The sequence below is a fragment of the Scleropages formosus genome, chromosome 17, assembly GCF_900964775.1.
Source record: "Scleropages formosus chromosome 17, fSclFor1.1, whole genome shotgun sequence".
Taxonomy (NCBI): Eukaryota; Metazoa; Chordata; class Actinopteri; order Osteoglossiformes; family Osteoglossidae; genus Scleropages; species Scleropages formosus.
In genome coordinates, this window is record NC_041822.1 from 9110358 (window position 1) to 9133541 (window position 23184).

Genomic DNA, 23184 nt, shown 5'->3' on the forward strand with positions numbered 1-23184 from the left:
TACGTGTCCGCCGGCCGACCGTATTCGGTGAACATCACGGTGGTGTCAGCATGTTGTTCTTGACTGTGTGCCTGTCTGTCTGTGTCTGTGTCTGTCTGTCTCTCCCTCCCTGTGGTTTTCCTCGCAGCAGGAGGGCTCCAGCCTCGCCAACACGACCCAGCAGATCCACAGAGTCCTTTCCTTTAGACCACTAACCCTGGGCTTGGCAGACAGCGGACACAGCCCCCCCTTCCCCATCCAGATCTCCTCCCTGTCTCCTCCTCGTCCTCCAGCTACCGCACCGCCCTTCTCACTTTCCGCATAAACACGCACCTCCCTCTCCGCGTTCGGCGGTTACAAAGGGAAATAAAGCTGTACGAAATATAGACGCGATTACGTTAGAACGAGAACTTCTTCATTGCATTGTCTGGTGTTGTATACGCACATTTCTTCTATATTTATTCACGGTGTTGGAGTTTTACGATAAGGTTGACAAATCATCTTGCATTATGGCCAAATATATTAAAAAGTACTGTAACCATTTTGACGCCGCATCTAGCTTATATTCTGTACGCATTATTGTAGGTGTACAGTACTCATCTATACGATAAACGTCCTATATTAAGCTGCAAGGATGTCTTTTTGCCCGTGTACTTCTTGTGGCACCGCTATTTATTTATTGTGCGATTTTCATTCATTTTTTAATCTCTGGACGAGTCAAAACAAGTCCACGTTCAGACGAAAACACAAGGCGCTGGAATCAGTAGCTCTGCCGCCATGCTGGTTCCCTTTGTGCCCCACCTGTGCCCCCCCATGTTGTGCTTGCGCCGCCTCAGTACCGTGTCTGCCATTTTTCAATCACTGCAACTCGATGGGTTCTCCCGTGGGGAAGGGTCTCGCTTTCATTAAGCAAGTCTGCTTGTCTGTGGTCTCCGTCTGCTACCATCTTCGCCCTCACATTCAATCACTGACACACACAAACACACACACACACACACACACACACACACGCGTGGTCCCTTATAAAGTCAGTAGCCAAAGCAACACTCCATCTTTCTCAGGTGACCGATGACCCCCAAACTTGTAACTTCCTCCTGGAGAAAGGAAGGATGAGTGAAGGAAAAATGTGCTTTATTCCTTCCTGTGTTGTATGGGTTTTGTGTCTTTGACTTTATTATAGGGTTATTTTTTCTTTTTGTTACTCCTTGCCTTCTCTGGCCAAGCTCTTGGTTTTTGGAGCAACATACTTCCTTCGGTGGAAGGAAGGAATTAAGGAATGCATGGTCTTCTGCTATTGTCTTTCCACTGCCCAGACGAACACGATTCTGGAAGTCATAAGCCAGTGTACGAGATCAGGCAACATTGTTTCTTACTGTATTTTCAGTGGGAGTAAAATGGGAAGGAAGCTGCCAGCAAGTACAATGGTGTACTGATGCATAAACCTTCATGTTACTGTGTCTCTGCTCTACCTCCCTGATGGACAAGCAAAACCCTCATGCAGTGCGGAACTCTAGAGAGCTGCACGTGTCATCTCCGACTGGCTTATATCAAAGCAATAAACTGGAAAGGCAATATTTTGTGTACTGTTTCTGCACAACTTGTCATACATGCTTAACGTGAAAGCTTGCCGGTTTGAACGGCACGTTCTCCGGCTGTCCCAGGCTTTCTTGGTTGTGTTTGAATTGGAATCTTAATTTCTTCTCGATTTTTGTCTTCTCCTCCTTTTTTTATTCTCAGCCGGCCAAGCAAGGGCAGCCCTTCCCACCCCGAGAGCCATCCACCGTTTGACTCTTAATCACCGTCCTCTCGACCTTTTCCTCAGCTCCCTTTTTTCACCTTCTACTGACCGCTCCTTTTCCTTCTGTATTTGCCGTTGTTCGCTTCTGACGCCATTTCTCCGCTCTTTGTCTTCCTCTGCCCCCTACTGTCCCCTCTTGACCTGCCCCTACCCTCTAGTGACTCCTCCTTTCCCCTCTTTACCCACGCTGCCTATTGCTAACCTCTCCTGTCTTTGGCCACGTCTCTTCTCTCTAGTCACCCTTAATGCTCTTATATATATATATAATATATATATATATATATATAAGATATATTTTATATATCTTATGAAATATATAGACTACATAAAAAAGAAAAGTGAAATACATCTAATTAGCTCTGCTGCTATGATTATACTGAGGAAATAATGAAGGATTAAAGCTCTCCTGTGTCTTTGAATAACTTAAATCGATGATGAATCAAGCTCGCAAGTTGCCAGCAGGGAAGCGAAACCTTTGGCTTCCTTGGTGGGGCAACTGGCAGCTGAGGGTGTTCTGCTGAGAGCCTGGGGTAGAAAACTCCTGTCTTTGTCCCACATCCATCTGACATTAGCCCCGGACCATTAACCTGCGGGACTTTAGTGTCACTGTGCCAGTCACTACAGCGTGTTAGTGTGTTGTACTGATAAATACTGCATGTTGCTCTGTGTGCGTTCATATAAATCTACTAAAGTGATTTGTGACTAATGGAGAATTTGACAAACTGCCACGTTCCCTCTGCCAGTCCCCAGTCTCGATCTCTTTTGCTGGATTGTGGTGTCCCGTATGCATTTGTACTTCTTTCAAAGCCCTGGTCTTCAGCCTTACCAGAGACAATCGTGTCTTCACTTTCTTTGGGCCAGTCAATCACTCACACTTTAGCAAACGGTACCTTAGGGAGGCGGGTCTACGTTAAAAGTGCAATATCTACACGGCAAGCTTTTGTAAAGCTGACTGCATTAAAACCAGACACATTGTAGAAGTGCCGATTGAAAAAAGGGTGGACACTTTGTTGGGTTCTTCTTTCTGACCAGGCAATGATGTATTTAGTTAATACATATTAAGTATCCCACATTTAATAGGAAAACAGTTACTCAGTATAATTTGACATAGATTTTTATTTCTCCTCTTGTTAAGTGGATAACTAGAAGTGTTGCGTTGAAATGTAAGGGTTGGTCAGTGTGTAGAAAAATATGATCTTTCACTTTTTGTCATTTGTTCCGTTCATATTCACATGACAAGGGGTTAAGGACTCCCTACCAGTGATCTCAGTCTTTGTGATTGTTGTAATATGACCTTGTTTGTTGGTAAATGAACAAAGCATCACTGTTTTCATATTGCCCCAGTCCCCTTTTGAACATCTCTCTTAAATTCTTCAGTGACTACTGTAATACGATTGAAGATGAGACATGCATAGATTAAGATGGACAGATCTTAAATGCGTCATGTACCTTTGTGTTGCATCTATGGAAATTGTGCTTCCACTGTTTAGTTTAGTTGACTTGTAAGAATAATGAGTATTCAATGACTATTACAAATAAGTGGTTGTGCAAGAGTAAATATATTAAAATACCGAATAAAAATGTATAAGACAAAGTTATGAAAGAGTCTCTGTCTTACTGTTTGCCCTGAGCAGGAAAGTGATGTTTGGTGTCGAGGGAATCGTGTAATTCTTCCTGCTGAATTAGGAAGAAACACTGCTGACACTTGTTGCTTTGCTCATCGTTGTTCCTGGACAAGTTCCACACAAAGATGTTACTTTGTAAGGAAATAAAATGTCTATGTGGGAGATACTGCCGAATGTGCGTTTTATGGGAAAAAATGTGTTAAAAAGTGAGTGATTTCATATTTTACTGAGGGGGAAACACAGGGTATATTCTTCCAAAAGGTTTTTTTTTTTGTTTTTTTAAATCCGTAGTGTCTCAGTGTTTTATCATGGCTTATTTAGATTTTTACGTCACAAATTCATTTCAGTATTTAGACGTAAACGTACTTCCCCCACACACTCTGAACACAAAACACCAAAGAACAACCAGGAAGACATTTACACTTCAAATGTTATGTTATAATTTCTTCAACAAAACATCTTTTTGTTTCCTTGGCATCAGCTCTTCCACCAAGAAAAACGAACAGAAAAATACACAGGAAAGTTCTGGAGTATAAATGTTCAAGAGTTATGTAAAAAGTGTTCTTTGAGAAAGTCTACGTAGAAAAGCTGGGTATTAATTATCGAGCGCGACTGTTTACTCCTGCTATTAACAGCTGAGCTTAGATGCAAAAAGACTAAAATAATGCACTTCAGACATTACAAAAAGCTCAGAGAAGCTACAGTTTAATCTACTGCTGGTATTGTATAGCCAACCTTTTTATTTGTCTTGTCTGTCGCTGTGTGAGAAGTTCCCAAAAAGTTTGAAGCCCCCCAGCAGATGCCTGAAACTATATACTATACATACTGTAAAGACCCATGTTACCGTGAGTTTGGGCGAGAAAATGGGTCTATTGTAGGAAATTTGGAATAAAGTGTTCAACCACTGCAGAGACGTACAGGGAATGTAATGGGGTGACCATGTTTGCCAGTGGAACGGGAGAAAGTGTGGGGGAGTGCTAAGTCGGCTGGGAAGGCTGGCTTGAGGTGCACATCCTTGAGGAAAAGGGGTCTTTGGACCGAGAGCATTATGTTCCTGTGTGCCGGTGTTCTAATACAAGGGTTTTCATACTGGGGTCTGCAAGAAGAAGCTAGGGGTTCTGTGGAAAACTTGACAGGAAAAAAAAAAAATTACAGTAAGATCATTACATAATTTATTTTTTAACCTAAAGATGTTAAAAACCAAATCTATATATAGTTTTGTGATTTATAAGAGTGGTTCCTTAATACTGTGGAAAAAAGGTACCCTGTCCAGTTAATGTAAATATTTTCCAATTTTTCAGAAATACAAAAAAACTACAGATAATTGTGAGAATTATTATTGGCTATAGTGAGTTTCCAAATAATAAAAGAAAACTGTTACTGAAACAGCATTTCAGATGTACGTTTATGTAATATGAATTACAATATGTCTTTACATTATATGAAAGTCTTTACACGTAAAAATATATAGTTTCCTTTATATTTTAGGCAAAGGGGTCCCCTGCATGGAATCATCATATCCGAGAGTCCTTGGAATTAAAAAGTCTGAAAACCCCTGTTCTAATAAATGTTCATCGTGAGCACTGCCTGTGTGTCTTTCTTGACCCCATCTCATAATTTATAAATTAGGCACAATAAGATATTATCATAAGCAAAATAAGGGTTATTTGAAGACAAGCGCTGTGATACTGTGACAGTCCATCTGATAACTGAGATGGCTACTAAACGGGCAGGCAGCTTAGAGCCTGTACAGCGTGGATACGCTGGACAAAAGGATGATTCACGTCCCGGGCAGGAAGGGTGCGAGATTTCATCATGCTACTTAGAATAGTGCAATTTAAATTATGAATGTTTACTGTATTTCTAGAATTTTCTATTTCATTTTTCTGGACTGCGGTAATCTGTGGTTAAGTGAAACTGCAGATATGGGGGTATTGAAAGATGACATTTTAGATAGGACCAGTATCAGTGCCATGAGTCCTGGACTTTAAAAGTGTAATCTTCCGAGCTGTCTTCGGTAGCTCAGCTTTCTGACCAGAGACCGGCAGTAATTCTGAACGTCTGTCACACAGTTACGTATCAGCAATTCTGGACATGCAATCATTTCTCAGAAACAGCTGAAGTGAATCTCACTCCATGCGTTTACATTTACATATTTACCAGACACATTCCTCCAAAGCAATTAAGAACCTTAGGATTACAATGATTTACCCATTTATACAGCTGGGTAAATTTATTCAATTTTGAGCTTTGATGGGAGAGCACACTTCGAGCTACTGAGGAAGCTTGAGTATTGCTTACAGCACTTTGGTTCATAATATCCCATTCAACCATTCAGCATAAAGTAGTATCAGAAGAGTTATTAGTAGAAGGGGAAAAGGTACTATCAGGTTTAAAAGGGCAGATACAATAATCCAAACGTATTGGTTGTGCTGACCCATGTAGCCCTGCATCAAACACGACTACACAGTATTCCTCTTCCAGGCAGGAGCTACCCTTGCACTGGGACCAGGAGGTTCCACACTTTTGCAGGATGGAATTCACATCACCAGAATGTTAACCTGGTTGTGTATATCAGGTCGGTAGAAGAAAGGAATGCTGGGGTTAATGCCCGGGAAGGGCACACTGCCGGTCTGAGGTTCCTGGATCTCCCGCAGCAGTTGCATGATCTGCCTGGTAGTTCCGTTCTTCTCGGTTTGTTTTATCTGCTCTCTCTTGGGCACTGGATCCAGTGCTGAGTTCAGGGAGTGAGAACAAGTTTGATTGCCTGCATACTCTTCAAAGCAGGCCACTGGTCATGGAAAGGACAATAAGGGAAGAAAGAGCCAGGGCTTTGATAAGAATAAGTTCTTCATCTTTTAAACTCATCCCAGAACTTTCAGCCATAAAGAAATTTTAATCTGGAGAACCTACAACTGGGAATCTAAGAAAAGAAGAAAACAGCACTTCCATGTCGGTTCAAATCCATTCAGAGACTGAAAGACAGATGTCCGTATACCTGGTGGATGGGTAGTCCTCGGCTCTACGTCCTCTTCAAGTTCCGGTTCCATGGTATTGGACAGTAGGTCAGGATCGCTGAAGGAGCCACTGTGCCGGCAGTCCCTCTCTCCTACCAGACGCTCAACAAGCTCCTGCAGCTCTGCCAGCTTCACCTTCAGGGTTACAGGAAAGTCAAGACAAGGCAGGAACCAACCCTGCTCAAGTACATTCACTTTAACCTTGTTTTTCCACCCATTTCTGTCATATGCTAATGCTAGAATTTTCCCAGACACTCCCAGTTCTGTGTAAGATTATTCTTTTTATTTATTCATTAAGCTCACTCTTCCCCTAAAGAAACTTACCATGTTAAGTTTGTTTAATAATACTGCTGTTAATTATTTACCCTTTTATGCAGCTGGGTAATTTTTACTGGAGCAAATCCTGGCAAGTACCTCAATCAAGATACTACAAAAGGAGTGGGGATTCCAACTAAGGCCCTCTGACCACAAGATGAAATCTCTAATCACTGTGATACCTTCCAAGCCCTAAAAATGCCTCCCGAGTTGTCTTAGATATAAAAGCAATGATGGGTACAGTGTACTACTAAATTTTACCTTCATGTCTTCCTTCTCTTTGGCCAGCTTACTGATGTATCGATCCTTCTCTGTGTTTCTCTGCTTCATTAAGGCTCTTTGGTTCTGGTACAGGGCAATATATTCCCCTGGAGATCACAGGTGCACAGACACAATCAGCAGGGTAGCTAGAGTACAGCAGAGAAGCCCAAGGTGGGTGGGAAACTTCAGGGGGCTGCTGCTCACCAATTGTGTCCGTCTCTCCAGAGAGCTGAATGCAGCGGTGCTCCAGCTCCTCCAGTCGCTCTTTCAAGTCGGCCTTCTCCTGCATCACAGCTCTGAAGCGCAGCTGCAGCTTCTCCATGGTCTCCTTGAGGGCTTCATACACCTCCATCTGCACGGCATCTGCAACCAAGCGCGAGCAGGACAAAGCTAAACACTCCCTGGCAGAAAAAAGGGCTGGTACCCTCGTATCAGCCTCCATATTCACGATCTTGCAGGGAATAAACGTCCGTAGAGAAACGCACTTATTTATATAAGGCCATCTTTTAAATACTAATCCAAGGGCAGTTATCTCTTGTTGACGTACCCTAGAAGTTCAGAGGTGCCTGTCATAGAAAGTTCTCACCTGTGCGTGTACACGGGCTGTGCCGGTGGGCCAGGCTCGGTGCTGCCCCCTGCTGGACAGCAACATGGTGCAGCCTCCTCTGCTCCTCAAGCTCTTGCCTCAACTTGTCTCTCTCCTCCACCATTCGAGACAGGGTGGACTGCAAGAACTCTTCCTGAATCACACAGAGGGCACATTCAGCTGGCACATTTCATACACTCATTCATTTCCGGGGATTTCCGTGCACAGGATCTACTGACAGCTGATTAGTTATGTTAGCAGAAGCAGCATGCAATGAAAAGGTAGAGCACAGAATTCTGTTTGCACTGAACAACAACAACAATAATAATAAATATATATTATTGCAAAAATGCATTATAATTGCTTATAAAAAGAAGAAACAGAAAAATTAACCTTTATAAAAAAATGGGATCATTCTGAGATGTTAATGGACAACAGAACACGTAGGAACTGAGCAAGAGAGGGATGCTGAGACAATGGCTGGGGTGTCATTAGTTTCTCAGGAGAGGCTCATCCAGCTCACTAGTGAGCTCATTTGTCCTGTGGTGGTATTCACATACAGAAATCATTTTTTTTACTTTTTTTCCTTGTAAAGCAGGAAAAAGCCTAAGGTGTGATTGTACTATGTTAACTTACCAACTCTTCTCTACTGCTCAGCTCTTCTGGGATGGTAATACAGGGCTTTTTAAACATTTCTAGAAAGGACTGACTCTCTAACCCATCGCCTGCAAGAAGGACACACAGTAGGTAGACAGCTATAGCTACAGTTGGCAAAGGTAAGTATACAGGACAGTAATACCAGGTTACCTCAAATTACTGGTCACAATTCAGGCAGCATTATTACAGCACTACAGAACAGTGAGGTGCTCTACAGACAGCTGACTGATACACACACGCACACACACACCTTGATCTCTGAGTGTGGTCAATGCTGTACTGCTCTGAGGGCCCTGTACAGCTACCTCAGTCTCCTCATGGCCTTTGGACAACTGCATCAGATTCTCCTGTACAGTAACATCACGATACAGCAGACAAAAATGAGCTCAAAGTAAATATCTTTTATTAAAATGAGAATGAGTTTTATTGGCCGAGTGTGCTGACGTACACAAGGAATTTGCTGTGGTTCTTAATGTGATGTTCTTGATGTAAAATACAAGGTTAACAGATGTTACCTGAAAATTGTTGTATTTAACAAATATATTTCCATATGACATTACTATATAGTATCACTTTATGCAAAAAGCACTGTATTTCTCATTATACTGACTTTACTACTGATGTACAAAGGGTGGAAGATACCATTTTAAAATATACTTTATACACTTCATTGGCAGATACAAGGAAAACAAAACTGCTCATTGGCTGATGGTCCAAACACATTAAAAAAAAAAAAACAAGCCAACTGAGTAAAGACCTGAAGCACTTAACAGGATGACTTGTGTGTCTGTCACGCTGCCTTGCTCACCTGAGCCTCTTCCAGCTCTGCCTTGTCCTGTACCTCTTGCTGCAGCCTGTCCATCAGCTGCGTCTCCTGCAGGAGGCGCTGCCGCAGTTCCTCCCGCTCTGCGGCCAGCTGTTGGTAACCAGCCGCGTACTTGTGCAGATGGACCAGGTACTGGTGACCCCGCTCCTGGGCCACCTGCAGCTCCTGCAACCTGGCATCCAGCTGAATACAACAGAAAGGAAGTGACTACCTGTCCATTAAATTCAGCCTAGACTACGTGGGATACAGCAGCATCACCGGGTAAACGACGGGAGGCTCTTCACCGCACAGGAAGAACACGGCAATCACCTGCTCTTTGACAAGGCGCAGCTCCTCTTGCAGCCGGCCCACGTTTCGAGCCAGCTCTTTCTTCACATGCTGCTCTGACTGCAGCCCAATCGTCAGCTCCATGTTTTCATTGGACTAAGAGCAGGACGAACATTATAATTGTTAAGCTCCCAATTAGACGTCGTGATCCAAAGTGATGCTCCCAGCTGAGCTTTTTCATGATTCACTCATTTGTTTAGCTCGACTCTCAATGCAATGACAAGCACGTCAACATTCAACAAAAAAGGCCCAGAAAAACAACATGCAACATGCTGACATGCAGAGAAACCATTCCTATTTTTCAGAAATGTACTCTGCCCACATGGCTACAGACAAGATATGTGTTTAACTGGACACAGATTAAACATGGAGCTTTCAGTGACCAACAGAATGTGTAGCACTGGGCAATTCCCAGCTTGGGACCCCCTCCGGTCTGGTTCCCACCAGCTTGATGAAGCCGTTCTGCAGCTCGGCAAGCTGCTCCTTCAGCTCCTGGTTGTGGCTCAGTGCTTCACTAGCGCTGGCTTTGTCCCTCTGGGATTCCTCGAGGACGCGACGGCAGTCCTCTGCCTCCTTCGCCCGCAGTCGGACTTCCTGTTCCAGGTTTTCTAAACGTACCTCCTGCTCCTGACAGAGTCGAGACAACTGCTCATTATCCTGTACCTGGGGACGGAGGACAGGAGGGAGGAGGACAAGTGATGAGGTTATGAGGACAGAGGAAATCACGGGACATGCAATGACCAGCGAGCTTCACAGCGAGAACATGGCGACCTGTGCCTGGTATTGGGAGTGCAGTGAGAGCTTCTCTTGCTCCATGGACTTCAGGGCTTGCTGGAGGGATAGCTCTTCTTCTGTAGGACTCACAGGCAGAAGACGACTCTCTGCCTGCTTGGTCACCACGGCTGCGGACACAGGAACATAGATCTCAGTCAGAACTTATTCCTCATGGGATGTGACTCCCAGGTTTATGCAGAGGAAGCTACAAGGTATAATTAGATTCATAAAAAGACACCAAAGCTCACGTTTCTCCAAGTGGATTCAGTACATGTATGTGAGCATGGCTTCCGTACAGGTGTACGGTGCTTCAGCACACTGTGGTCAGGGTAGGAAGGACCAAGAAAATGCTCCATGCCACTCTCGTACCAGCAGTACTCTTCAGCTCTGTGATCTGAGCCTTCAGCTCCTGGATGTGCGATAAACCGCTGTCCCTCTCCTCTGACAGCAAGGAAACCTGAGTAGGCCACAAAGGAGGTCAGGACACATGATATGTCATCATTCACACAAACAGCACAGTTGTGGTAAAGCGGAGTCGTGTGAACGTGTGAAATGCACTTGCACCATGCAGGATTTAAAATACACTTTGTAAGATATGTGCGTTAACTCTGTACGTTTAATAAAAGCTTTTGAAAGTTTCTCTTCTTTTTGGACTGTTTTTTTGTGTGACAGTATTGAATCAGAGATATCATGGCTGGGTTAGATTTTCAATTTGTTTGTTGCTTTTTTTGTTTTCTAATTTCAGCATACACCTGCACTGCTGCATCAAGGAACGTGAGTTTGTTCTTCTTGACTGTTCTGCATCTTCCTATATCCCCCATTTGCCTTCTCACATGATTCTAGCTGCACTTTGTATACAGATGAAACACCAGGTCAGGTGATTTACCTTCTCAATATTTACCTTAATAGGGCAATTAGGACCTGAGAAAGAGTCAAAAGTAACACCCTCTGCAGAAGATCAATACCTGAGAGAGCAGATGTTCAGTGTTGTTTTTCCAGACCTGTCCTTCCTTTTGCATCTGTGTGACATACTGGTCTCTCTCCACTTGCAGCTGAAAATGAGACTCTTGGAGCTGAAACACAGTTATGAGGGCCACACACAGTAAGAAACAACCACACAGGACATGTTTTCAGATGACATTATGCCATCACACATCTACTACGCACAGCCCAGATCAGTGCTGATCTGTCTTGCTCCATACACCTATGCAATCTGGGCCTGAAACCACAACTTCTCCTCTGGGAGCAGCTGGGTCTGCTGGATGGTGGAGAGCTGGGGGCAGGAAGACATGGGGGAAAGCCTTGTTGTGTGATCATTTGGTGAATAGTGATCAGAGGAGCGACCAGTATTTAAAATCATTAAAAAGTCAAAGTAAAGCCATTACTTTCAAAGGGAATTACTGAAGAAAAAGCACTCATCTAAAAACTGAGCAAAAGTAAAAAGGATCAGGTGAAAAAAAATGACTTAAGTATCATATTCAGGGATAGCTGGTAACGTAGTGGTAAGCACTCCTGCCTATGAACCCAAAGGGTGCAAGTTTGAATCCCATCTCCAGCTATAGTACCACTGAGCAAGATACTTACCCTGAATTACTCCAATAAAATTACCCAGCTGTATAAATGGGTAAATGACCATAAATCACTTTGGACAAAAGCATTGAGCAAATGTAGTTTAGCTATATCTTTCACCTAGAGCTGACCTATAAAGTAGAAGGTGTGTTCAGTTGGCTACAACCACCACTTTTGCACTACACAAAGAGCTAGTTGTGCTCAGCTGGCCATGCTGACCTGCTTCATCCTATATAGGGAGATGTCCGGTACAGTGGATGACATGTCCATTTGATTATATGGGCCGATTTTGCCCCACAGAGATCACTGACCAATGAGGAGCATGTCATGTTTTGCTGGCTATACAAACTGCTGACAATAAAGGAGGACGACGTGTTCAGCTGACTAAATAGCTTTGCAACATACAGCGAAATGACTAATATGGTGGAAGGTGTGTTCAGCTGGCTATACAAGCAGGATATTCAGCATACATACAAAGATCTGAAAATTAAGATGGAGGGGGGTGCTTGGCTGCGTATACTAACTGGCCATGTCTTAAACAGAGGTGACCATTGCGGTAGATGTCATGCTCAGCTGGATATGTCAACTAGCATTACTCTTCGCAAAGAGCTACGCAATGAGGTGGTCAGCTTGTCCAGCTGCCTATACTGATAAGCTATACCTTATAAACAGAACTGAGCATTAAAAGTGATGCCCTATCCTGGCACCTATTCCAACTGACAACATCTCACACAGACAGTTGACCAGTAAGTTGGATGGCTTGTCTAGCCGGTTCTTCTAAGACATCAAAATCGAACAATAGGTCGCGTAGGCTTGAAAACGATTTATACAACTACTTTACCGCAGCCAGCTGAATTTTCTCTTAGTGAGTTCAATGATATTTCATGGCCAATGTTGATACTGATGTTCCTGTTAGAAAGCAAGCAGAGCGTAACAAAGCTACCAAGCTAATGAATAACTACATCACAAAAGAATGACTACTTACAAGGAGATGTTTTTTTAATGCTTATTTTGGGTGTTGAGTTCATATGTTCACACTAAGACCAACATCCTTCGATGGAAAAGATGATAACAAACAGGTCAGAGCAGCCAGTGTACCCTTTAGAGTTAATACCCACAACTGACCACGACAAAGCAACATAATAAGAAGAGAAAAGAGCATAAGCAACATGACCACTGAAAGTACTGCCATGCATTGAAAGTACTCCAGGGCAGGCTGTGGAATGGATGGTGCTTGCGCTCTACCTGCTGGATCATGAGTTCAGCCTTCTCGAGCTTCTCGCGGAGTTCATCAACGGAGCTCTGGTTCATGCTCTGCTCAAACTGCTCTTTCAGCGCAGAGGCCTGCTGCTTCGCCTCATCCTTTCTGTGGCAAAGACAGATACCCGTGAATCAGAAGTCAAGTCTAGAAGTGGCAAGAGATACTTAGAGTTCACTACAGAAAGAGCAGATCAGCGTAGACTCAAAAAATGTGGAAGCTCCAGTAATCAGTACAAACATGGATTACACAGGCAGAGATGGGTAGAGACATAGTACTTTTAATCTGTTAGTTATACTCAAGCAAATTTCTGAAAAAAAACTTTCATCTTTAGTGCTTTTACATTTCTTTTCACTGTATTCTCAATTTTTTAAATTTTTACCAGGCGGTGTTTAAACTTGCCTTGAAACTAATGATCCGTCATCTTTTACCGTGATTAATTACCGACAACTCCTCATCATCAGCTAACTACTAGATTATTGTCCACTGTCAGCTGTCAGTCACAGTGTTTTAATGCAATCCAGCTAATTTTTGTAACCATTAGCAGCACTGCACCACTGTCACTTCTGTGGAACCCACCAATCATTGCCAGCTTTCAATCACAGTTTTCCCCTAAACAAATTGTCACCTTTCCTGCATCCCCTCACTGTCAGCTGCCTTCTCCTCATTTTGCCATTGTTGTCCATCTGTTGACTAATTCATCTAGGTTGAGAATAACAGAGCAGTTACTGTGCAGGTCAGTTTAAGGTGAAAATGGTCTATGGTAATGAAAAACTGCAGCATGTTTACGCTGAAGAACTTAGAGTAAACGCAGAGCTTGAAAGCAGTACAGCAGTGACAAGAGCAGGATTCAAAATAGCAGTCTTGAGTTTACAAATCACCATCCTTAACCGCTACATTACCGACAGCTATGGAATATGACATATTACACTGGCAATCACATGTAATGTATTAAGCACTAATATATGGACAGTGTGTTACTACTGCAAAGGGTTAACACCTTCACAGTTTTTTTTGTATTTATATTTGTCCTACCTTCATTGACAAGCTAGTTCGATTAACTATTAGCTAGTCTGACTAAGTAAAAGAAGGTCACAGAATGTGACAAACCATCAAATTTTAGTGGAACAGCAGATTTAATTTATTAAATACATATACATATACTGTAACATTGCTACTTCGCTCCAATCTTTAGAAAGTATTTGAATCAAAGCATCTGGATATTTCCGTAATTTTTCACCTGAAATTTTTTTACTTTTACGAAAGCAGCTATTGGGTAGGTACTTTGGCTGAAGTAATTGTTTTTATAAAGCTACAGTGCCAGATTTTGCCTACTCTACCCACCTCTACATACAGACTCATGAAAAATACTCACTTCTGCTTTTGCAGGTTAAGTTTCAAGCTGTCATTCTCTCTTTTGAGTTCTTTAGATCTCTACAGACAGAGAACAAACCTTCAGAAAATTACAATGAATGGCAGGGCTTAACATTATACACCATGTTTGAATTACCTTTCATCAGTGCATTTTTAGGGCAGCACAGGTAGTGCTACCGCCTCACAGCACCTGAGCTGTTTAGGTATAGGTTTGAATCCGCTCAGTTTGTGTGGAGTTTGCATGTTCTCCCTGTGTCTGTGTGGGCTTCCTTTGGGTGCTCTGGTTTCCTCCCACAGTCCAAAGACATGCAGTTCAAGTGGACTGGTGACTCTAAACGGCCTGTAGTGTGTGTGTCTGCAGCTACCCTGCCCTGGACTAGTGTCCTGTCCAGGGTGTACCTCCCTCAGTCTTGCACCCAGTGATTCTGGGATAGTCTCCAGACCACTGCGACACTGACCAGGACAAGCAGTTACTGAAAATGGATGGATACTGAATTTTAAGATTTTCAGTTGTAACTAAAACCCTTATATCTAGAGACTTACTACTGAAGAATAGTACATGTGGTTTATTGTTTTTCTCTGACAAACTCAGCTGTTTCATGTTCTCTGCATGTCTTCATAGCATGTTGTTGTAATTCAACGATTTAGGCGTGACTTTTCCACAAAGTAACTTTCAAAGTTAAGTTTAAATATTAAACTATTTCTAAGCAATCTTTTAATAATTTAAAGAACTGAGTCATTTTTACCAGAGGTACGTTCCATGCTCACAGGTACTACAGCAGCAGCAGGATTTGAAACTGTGCCTCTTGAATGCTAGGCAACGGTGATGACCACTACATTACCTACATTACCGTCTTCTCTGTAGCTTACAGAATTGTACACCTGTGAGCCTGCTCTTTGGACTGATGCATAATTTGTCCACATTTACACATTTACTTTCAGAAACTTCAGATTCTAAGCTTTCAGCTGATACTTCATATTCTGGTCTTACGTAATACACGGAATTTTCTGCGTATTAATTCACTTAAACACACAACACTGATTCTGTTGACGTTAACATAATATTTTAAGAAGTTACGCTTAACCTGCTATTTCAGTCGCAATTTATTTTATGTGTTACACAGAGACTACTGAACTAGGCACATGCTAACACTCCACCTTCTCCAGCTGTTTGTGCTGCGCAGAAAGAGAGGACAGGGTTCTCTCCAGCTCAGAAACCCTCTGTTTGGTGGACTGCAAGCAGCTGCTCAACTCCTCCACCTCCGCTGTGGATTACACCAACTCATGCTGATGAGCTCACAAAAAACAATGTAGTTGCAAACCAAACAATCCATCTCATATGTTCTAAAGTTCATTATTATCCATTATACTGTACAAACATAATACACACACACACATTTTCAGAGCCGCTTGTCCCTTACGGGGTCACGGAGCCTACCCGGCAACACAGGGCGTAAGGCCGGAGGGGGAGGGGACACACCCAGGACGGGACGCCAGTCCGTCACAAGGCACCCCAAGTGGGACTCGAACCCCAGACCCACCGGACAGCAGGACTGCGGTCCAACCCACTGCGCCACCGCACCCCCTCCACAAACATAATAAACACCTATAAATCTAACCTGTCCTGGTAATACCACCATAAGTTAAGTGTGGGTTTTTCATACCCATTTTCTGTTGAGTGACTTGCTGAGTGTGAGATAGAGTGGCCTGCAGCTCAGATTTCTCAGACACCAGGAGCCCGATGGTCTGAATGTGGACCTGAAAGGGGAAAAAGTAAAAATGATTTTAAAAAAAACTGGCATGCACAAATCAGAGCCAGGTAAAGTGTCTCCACAGTAACTGCAACATTAGCATCTCCGCAGATTCCTCTCAGTCGTGTGCAGGCCCACCTGCAGCTGCTCCCGCATGATCCCTTGCTCCTGCACAAGTCTCTCCTCAAATTCTTTACGCTCCTAGACAAACAGCATAAAGATTCATAGATCAAAGAAAATGAAAAGAATGAGATATTATTTCTTTTGTTCTCAAGACTTATGTGGTCTGGAATACTGAACCAAATGCAGCCCAAAGACATACTGCTCAGGTTCCCCATAGTGTGTGAGTGACAGAGAGAGTGTGTGTGTGTTCCACTGATGTATGGATGAGTGACCCAGTGTAAGTAGTGTATCTAGCAGTGTAAGTCACCTTGGTGAATAAGGTGTGTGGGCTCATAACACTACATATAGCTCATTGGAAGTTGCTTTGGAGAAAAGTGACTGCTAAATAAATCAATGTAAATATAAATGCTCTTTATCCTTTTATAAGAGAATGCAGCTTTCCTCTATTCCTCCCCAACTGACCTTCTGTAGCTGATCAGAGAGGTCCTGGCACTTCTGCGTCTATATCAACAGAACATGGAATATGGACCTTAGTGTCATCAGCAGTTACTCAAGAAAACCATTACTGACTTCCGATCAATTTAATCGCTGATAGTGTAAATAATTAACATAGTCCATGATAACTCCTTCTTCACATACATTTGTGTACACAGGCCAAACCACAGGTCCACAAACCAGCAACAGCCTGGACTGAATGGTGCACTTAAAAAGTGTTATGTGTTTTCATGTTACCTACAGTGTGTGCTGATTTAAATTACAGAATAGATGGAAATCTGTGGCATAAATTAGGCATAGTGGTGAGGCCCAAAATGATGGTACAGAATGAGGTGAAACTGTTGAAAATCATGCATCGAACAGGTCCCATTCCCCCCCCCCCCACACACGTACCAACTGTTCAACTTCTGCAGTGAGTTCAGTGTTTGTTTGGAGACTGGAGGTGGCACCAACCAACACCTGGTTTTGATGCTAGAGTTCCATCAGTCAGAACAAGAGGAAATACAGAATAAGTAAAAGCAAGCTAAAATTTTAAAACTGAAATCAACATTATACCAAATCTCTCTTCAGGTTAAATATTGACATGAAAAGATTGGAAATTTGAGACTACATGACAAAGGGCAGACACCCAGTGGAGAACAGAAGCAATAGTTTCAATCAAGATGGCAATGTTGATTAGAAAGTAGTATTATAATGGTAAATTGGGAAACTTTCCCTAAGCCATGCCCTTCCCAAAAGAGAAGGCATGGAGCATCCAGGAGACAGACTGAGCAGTGGTAAATAAAAAAAAAAAAAAAAAAAACCACAACAAAATGCAATGACAAGTCACAGTGTTCTACCTTAAGGTCTTCTCCATCATCAGGTGGTGAGGCAGTAATTCCATACGAAGATGATGACTGTCATAAGATAATGGTTACGATTTAGATTGACACAAAGTTTGCCAACATAAATACAGAACTATTTCAGTGAAAGTCATCAGGGAGAAAACGTACCTGAGACACCAGGCCACTGAGCTTCTCTGAAATCTGACGAAGGCTTTCTGTGGATGACAAAGATCTGCAAACAAAAAATATAGATGAACATTAGTTAAGTGAAAGAAAAACCAAATCACACATGCAAGGAACTGTACGGTATTATTACCCACCACGTTCATTAAAGCCGTACCTGATTTCTGATGTCTGACTATCAGAGTGGCCTGTATCCTCACTGACTTTCTATTATGAGAGAGGGGGGAAAAAAGCAGCCAGAGCTGAAATTAAAACATAACCACTCTTATAGTCTATTAAGGAAGGAATACTCATACAAAAGTATCAGTCAGAAGTCTGAGCGCACTCAATGGAAACTACTTTCTTCATGTGGCATTTGGTGAAAAAGTTAAAAAGAAGGAAATGAGAGTGCATGTCTACCCAGCTCTTCTGCAGCAGCTCCCAAAGATGTAGGACACTTGTGTGTTGCTTTACTTTCACTCTTCTGTCCAGTTCATTTCATACCAACATTGCCCATGTTGACTTTTGAATGGTAGTTTTAGTTCTTACGATTAACGTCTTCAGTAAACACAAGACTGACAAAAATGTGAACGTTTACAGTTGAAAAGCCAATGCCATGAAGTCTTAATGCTTCAACCCTGATGGTGAGCAGAGACTGACCTTAACTGTAGTTCTGTCAATGGCATGCTCATCCTCTGTGTTAATACAGCTATCACGATTCAGAGGAGGCCAGTCATAGAAAGGCTTTTCACACAGGTTGTCAGCTGGAAGGCCAGGCTGTGAATCCGTTCTCAGCTCGTCTGCAAAGATTTGCTGCGGATCAAACGACGACATGCTGAAATACACTGGTGCGCACTGTCACACAAGCGTAAACACACATTATACAGAGGGTTTGCTTGCATTCAAATAAATGTTTGCCCACAAACATGCTGATAGGTTTGCAGAACAATGGTCACGTTGATGACCTTCTGGGCTGCCTGTAGAGAATAATGAAATCACTTGATGCCTCCATTAAATTTAGCCAAAAAAATCCTAACAGGAAAAATTCATCATGGCCCTCAATGACCACCAGCAATACCATGCAAAGAAACAATTAAAGAAGCAAAGATGTAAGCAATAAATCACAGGAGATGTGCCCTCACCAGATTTGACTGAAATAGAGGCAGAGCTACACCGTTAGCGAGACTAAAGTCTGACACCGAAATCGTCAGAATCTCCTTGGGCTAAAGATGAGTGGGGACCACGAGACTGAGAAGAAGGAGGAAAAGGGTAGAGAGTGATGTCAGCAGTTAAAGAGAATGCAGGAAACAACTTAAGTAAAGTCAAGGAGGGCGGAGAGAAACCAGAAAGCAGGGACTCACATTATCAGGCGGCTGCTCTGCCTCAGAGTGGAGGTCCGAGGAGCTCTCTTCCATCACCTTTCTTTTCTTTTTAACTCCAGCCCTCTCGGATGCAGGGTAATGCTTCTGCTGAAATTCCTTCAGCTGGTAACACACCAGAAAAGATCAAGGGATAACAAATAGTTGTAGAGGATAATAGCATCAATAGTGTATAACAGAATGTGGTCTTCCATAGAAGGTTGGGTGTGATTTTGTTATTAAGAAATAACCAAATTAAGGCCTCTGTGGATCCTCAAACATGTACGTTCAGATGCATATGTGCTCGTATTTGGAGTATTGACGAATATGATTAATATCAGAATACAGTCACGCGTGGCTTAATGTCCCATGTCCGGGATACGTTCTGTCCAGTAGGACGTTAGGCGATTTGGACGTTGTGCCAACATCATAAGTACTATACAAATGCCACAGGTGCCTATACCTTATGGAGAAATTGTTAATGACATGGATTCAGGACCAGACCCAGAAGTGTACCCCCCTCAGCACAATGATGCTCACGTGCTTTGACCAGTAACATAGATCTTTAATATTGCTATCCAGTATCATGTATAGATATGTACTGTACCATTATACACCTGGCGGCACAATTGCTTTGTTTACATAGAATACACGCATTGCGGGAAGATGCGCTACGGCTGCTTACATCTGCTACGCTCCATTACCCGATCGAGTTTTCACACCACTGTTATGGGGCAGAGGGTAGCGTAGTGGTTAGAGCTACTACCTTTAGACCTGGAGGTTGGAGGTTTGAGTCTCACCTCTGACTGTAGTACTCTTGAGCAAGGTACTTACCCTAAAATTGCTCCAGTAAAATTATCCAGCTGTATAAATGGGTAAATATCGTAACCTTTGGTGAAAAGCATCAGATAAACGTATTATAACCTTACGGGATGTTGTACGGAAGGACATTAAACGACGCGTACCTGTAATACCCTCATAAGATGGCAACTGTAAAATAATATTGCTCTGCATCCATGAGATGTTGCCATGCCTCCAGTTCTTGAGAAAGCAGACCTCCTATCACATGGCATCAAATGCAACCCTGAGCATTTTCTTAACACACACACTTTCTGAACCACTTGTCCCATATGGGGTCACAGGGGACCGGAGCCTACCCGGTAACACAGGGCGTAAGGGGAGGGGATGCACCCAGGACGGGACGCCAGTCCATTGCAAGGCACCCCGAGCGGGACTCGAACCCCAGGCCCGCTGGAGAGCAGGACCTGGTCCAACCCACTGCACCACCATCATTTTCTTAACAACAGAACGTTATTTTAAGAGAGGGGAGAGTACTAATTAAGCAAGAATGGTTTCACTGTTAATGTGGAAAGGTGGATTCACACTATGCCACCATTTAAAAAAAAAAAAAAAAAAAAAAAAAAAAAAAGGCCTCATGACTCCCAAATTCTTTCTTCCCAAACACTACATCTTCAGGCACCTGAATGAAAGGCCCGAGGTCATCCGAGAAAATGTCCAGCGTGTAGCTTGGGTGGGTGGCCCGTGTCGACTGACCAGAAAATTGCTATTACAGAAAGCAAGTCTCCACTGAAAGCACGAAAGCGCAGTTTTAGCAATGACTTGAACCGCATCCGATGTTTATTGACCATCTTAGAAAAGGACAAACACTGAAGAGGCGAAGCAACATCGAAAGAACAAGCGTTGCCTTCCCTACAGAAGACTGCAAAGCTGTAATAAAACATAGTCTAGACTGCATGCATCTAAAATAAAACCTTTCTGTGAGAAACTGCTCTGCACGCATGCTTTTTTTTTTTCCCTTTTGCTGCTATAATAATAATGTTGCCGTTTCATTTTTATTCGGCCGTCACAGCGCGCGTGACATTAACGTCACACGCTGCCTCGGAAAGACACAGAGCGAATCATGGAGGATCAGAGTCACCCTCTGCGTGGGCAATTTTCTCTTTTCTGCCCTCTGGAAAGCGCCTTAGGTCTATTCGAACCCGCACCGCTAGGTTCAGGAACAGCTTTTACCCCATCATTGCTGTAAGAGTGTTCAACACTCACTCTCTGCCACCTTTTGGCAGCTACAGTTTGCACTGATCCCTCCAAGCACATCATTGTCACTTTCAAGTATTTCTACTGTTACTGTTACTGGCATTATTTATTGCTTTTTTTGTGTAGTACTATATATTTCATTTGTGCTGTCTTCTAGACTATAGTCTGAGGAGAAGCACTCAAGCACGAATGTCATAGTACAAGTTGTACAGGGTACTTGTGCTCATGACACCTTCGTGAACGCCGGTCAATGCTGCAAAACAAGGCTCCTCGTGGACTTTTCTAGAATTCCTCGGCTTAGTTCCTGTGTGCGACGACAACAACAACCACATACTCGTCTAGTGCTCGTAGGAACGCAGACTCTGACTACTACGCCAGGCCAGGCGCTCCAGCGGGAAACTGACGTGATGTCGACGGATCATGTCCCGCAGCGCCGCTGTGCGGGACACTTCGCGCCAGGAGACCGAACAGCTCCGCCGATCCCGGGCCGGAAACCCGAACAATCTCAGTCGTGTTCAAACTGTTCAATCACTGGCACACGACATGACACGTGTGAAAGTGGCGGTGGAATGCAGGTGTGCGCCTATAGTAGTGAGCGCAGAAACGGGAAGCGCAGCACTCGAACCGTACTGTACCTTCTTCTTGGCCGCAGAGAGCCTGGCGTTCCGGCTCGGCTCCGCCATCGCGCCCGTCCGGAGCCTCCACGTCAGCGGCAGCCTTTCAGCTGCCCAGCGTCGAGCTCCGGGAGGGAAGGAGCGCTACGGTCGGGAAGCTGGGCGTGTTACGTCATTGTTATTAACCTTTTCGTAGCTGGCAACTATCTAGTATCTCCAGGGCGACACACGGTCAGTCATGATTTGCTCATTTATGCAGCACGCTACTCGTACTGTATCTATTCAAGACAAGTACCTTGGCTTGATCGCGGGTACTACAGGCAAGGTGGGATTTGAACTGAGAACCTTCTTCAGACTGTAAACTGTCAGTCCTGAGCACTACATTACCGGCTGCTGGCCCCGGCCCTACTGCCACCGCCGATGGATGCCTCCAATACATCAATACTAGTGTAGAAAAAAGGTCTAAGTGGAGACCAGCCGCTTTCTATATTATGACATAAAGAACATTCATTCACTGGTTCATTCATTCATTCATTACACAATGTAACAAAAGTCTTACTATGTCGATTTGTTTGCATTTTCCATTCAGTTTTGCTACATTAAGCATACTTTTGGCATTAGTTTGTACTGCATATCAGTTTTTAGAAAAATATTCAACACTCTTGAAATTGGTGAATTTTGGCACCGGGTTCCAAGCACCAAATAGTCCAGTACCTTTTAGGATATAATGTTTTAAAGAATGTTTTGGTACTTTCTAGACTGTTCTGGTGCTGCCTATAATCTTCCAGTGGCTCTAAAGTACCAAACTAAACTGACACTCTAGAAGATCTTCTGGTAATTTTGTAATCAGTACACTTTAACTAATCATTATCTATGCAAAAATTGACATAACTAAGAACTTTGAAAAATTTAGTTCCCTTGTGTTATCAATAACAGCTTGACCTAAGGCAGGGTCATGGTGGTCCAAAGCCTATCCCAGAAGAACAGAACACTAGGTTAGCAGGGTACACCCTGAGGAGACCAGTCTATCACAGGCCCATCAAAGACATACTATGGGCAACTCAGAGCCACCAGTTCACCTGATGTCATTGGACTGTGAGTGGAAACCAGAGTACCTCGAGGAAAAAATGTGGCAATATAAGGAGATCAACAATGCAAAGTCAATCTCACATCTTAAGAACTGTGAGGCACCAGCAATACCCTCCACGCCGCCGTGCAGCCCTGAACAAGAACAAGACATTACAAATACGTTATAGTTCTTCAAGTAAATTTGAACATTTCAAATGTTACATTTTAATAGTCATTTAATGCAGAGCTGGAGGCAAAATGATTTAAGTGGGGCTTCATCAGTGTGGAAGAGCTTGAGCAGTGATTTCACCATTTCTGGAGAAGACCAAGTCGGGTGCAACACTCTGAATTACATATCACTTTGAGGT

At 43.2% G+C, this 23184-nt stretch overlaps 2 protein-coding genes across 6 annotated transcripts in view; one reads left to right on the forward strand and one right to left on the reverse strand.

Annotated features, from left to right (window-relative positions):
• LOC108938589 (dynamin-1-like) overlaps nt 1-2022 on the forward strand; it is a 45154-nt gene extending 43132 nt beyond the window's left edge. For 2 of the 5 annotated variants that reach the window (XM_029259401.1, XM_018759279.2), the window contains one exon: nt 1717-2022. Coding sequence is in view for 2 of the 5 variants with exons in the window: in XM_018759279.2 (XP_018614795.2) it covers nt 1717-1774 (58 nt within the window). In the remaining 3 variants the exon portion in view is untranslated. Of the gene's footprint in view, nt 1-127 lie in introns of all 5 variants that reach the window. The other 3 variants (XM_029259400.1, XM_029259402.1, XM_029259403.1) reach the window with 3 other exon arrangements.
• Nucleotides 2023-5833: 3811 nt separating this feature from the next.
• LOC108938444 (golgin subfamily A member 2-like) lies at nt 5834-22097 on the reverse strand. The gene is made up of 27 exons (XM_029259716.1): nt 21770-22097; nt 19083-19205; nt 18382-18534; nt 17900-17949; nt 17728-17791; nt 17575-17631; nt 17129-17206; nt 16703-16741; nt 16256-16318; nt 16031-16124; nt 15525-15631; nt 14368-14426; nt 12853-13100; nt 11368-11438; nt 11131-11238; nt 10535-10622; nt 10163-10293; nt 9836-10054; nt 9323-9487; nt 9047-9247; nt 8489-8585; nt 8218-8306; nt 7582-7735; nt 7200-7358; nt 6996-7102; nt 6401-6554; nt 5834-6193 (listed from the first exon to the last, which is right to left on the reverse strand). Exons 1-27 carry the CDS (start codon nt 21815-21817, stop codon nt 5943-5945), a joined length of 3177 nt encoding a protein of 1058 aa, XP_029115549.1. The 5' UTR covers nt 21818-22097; the 3' UTR covers nt 5834-5942.
• Between the last annotated feature and the right edge of the window lie 1087 nt (nt 22098-23184).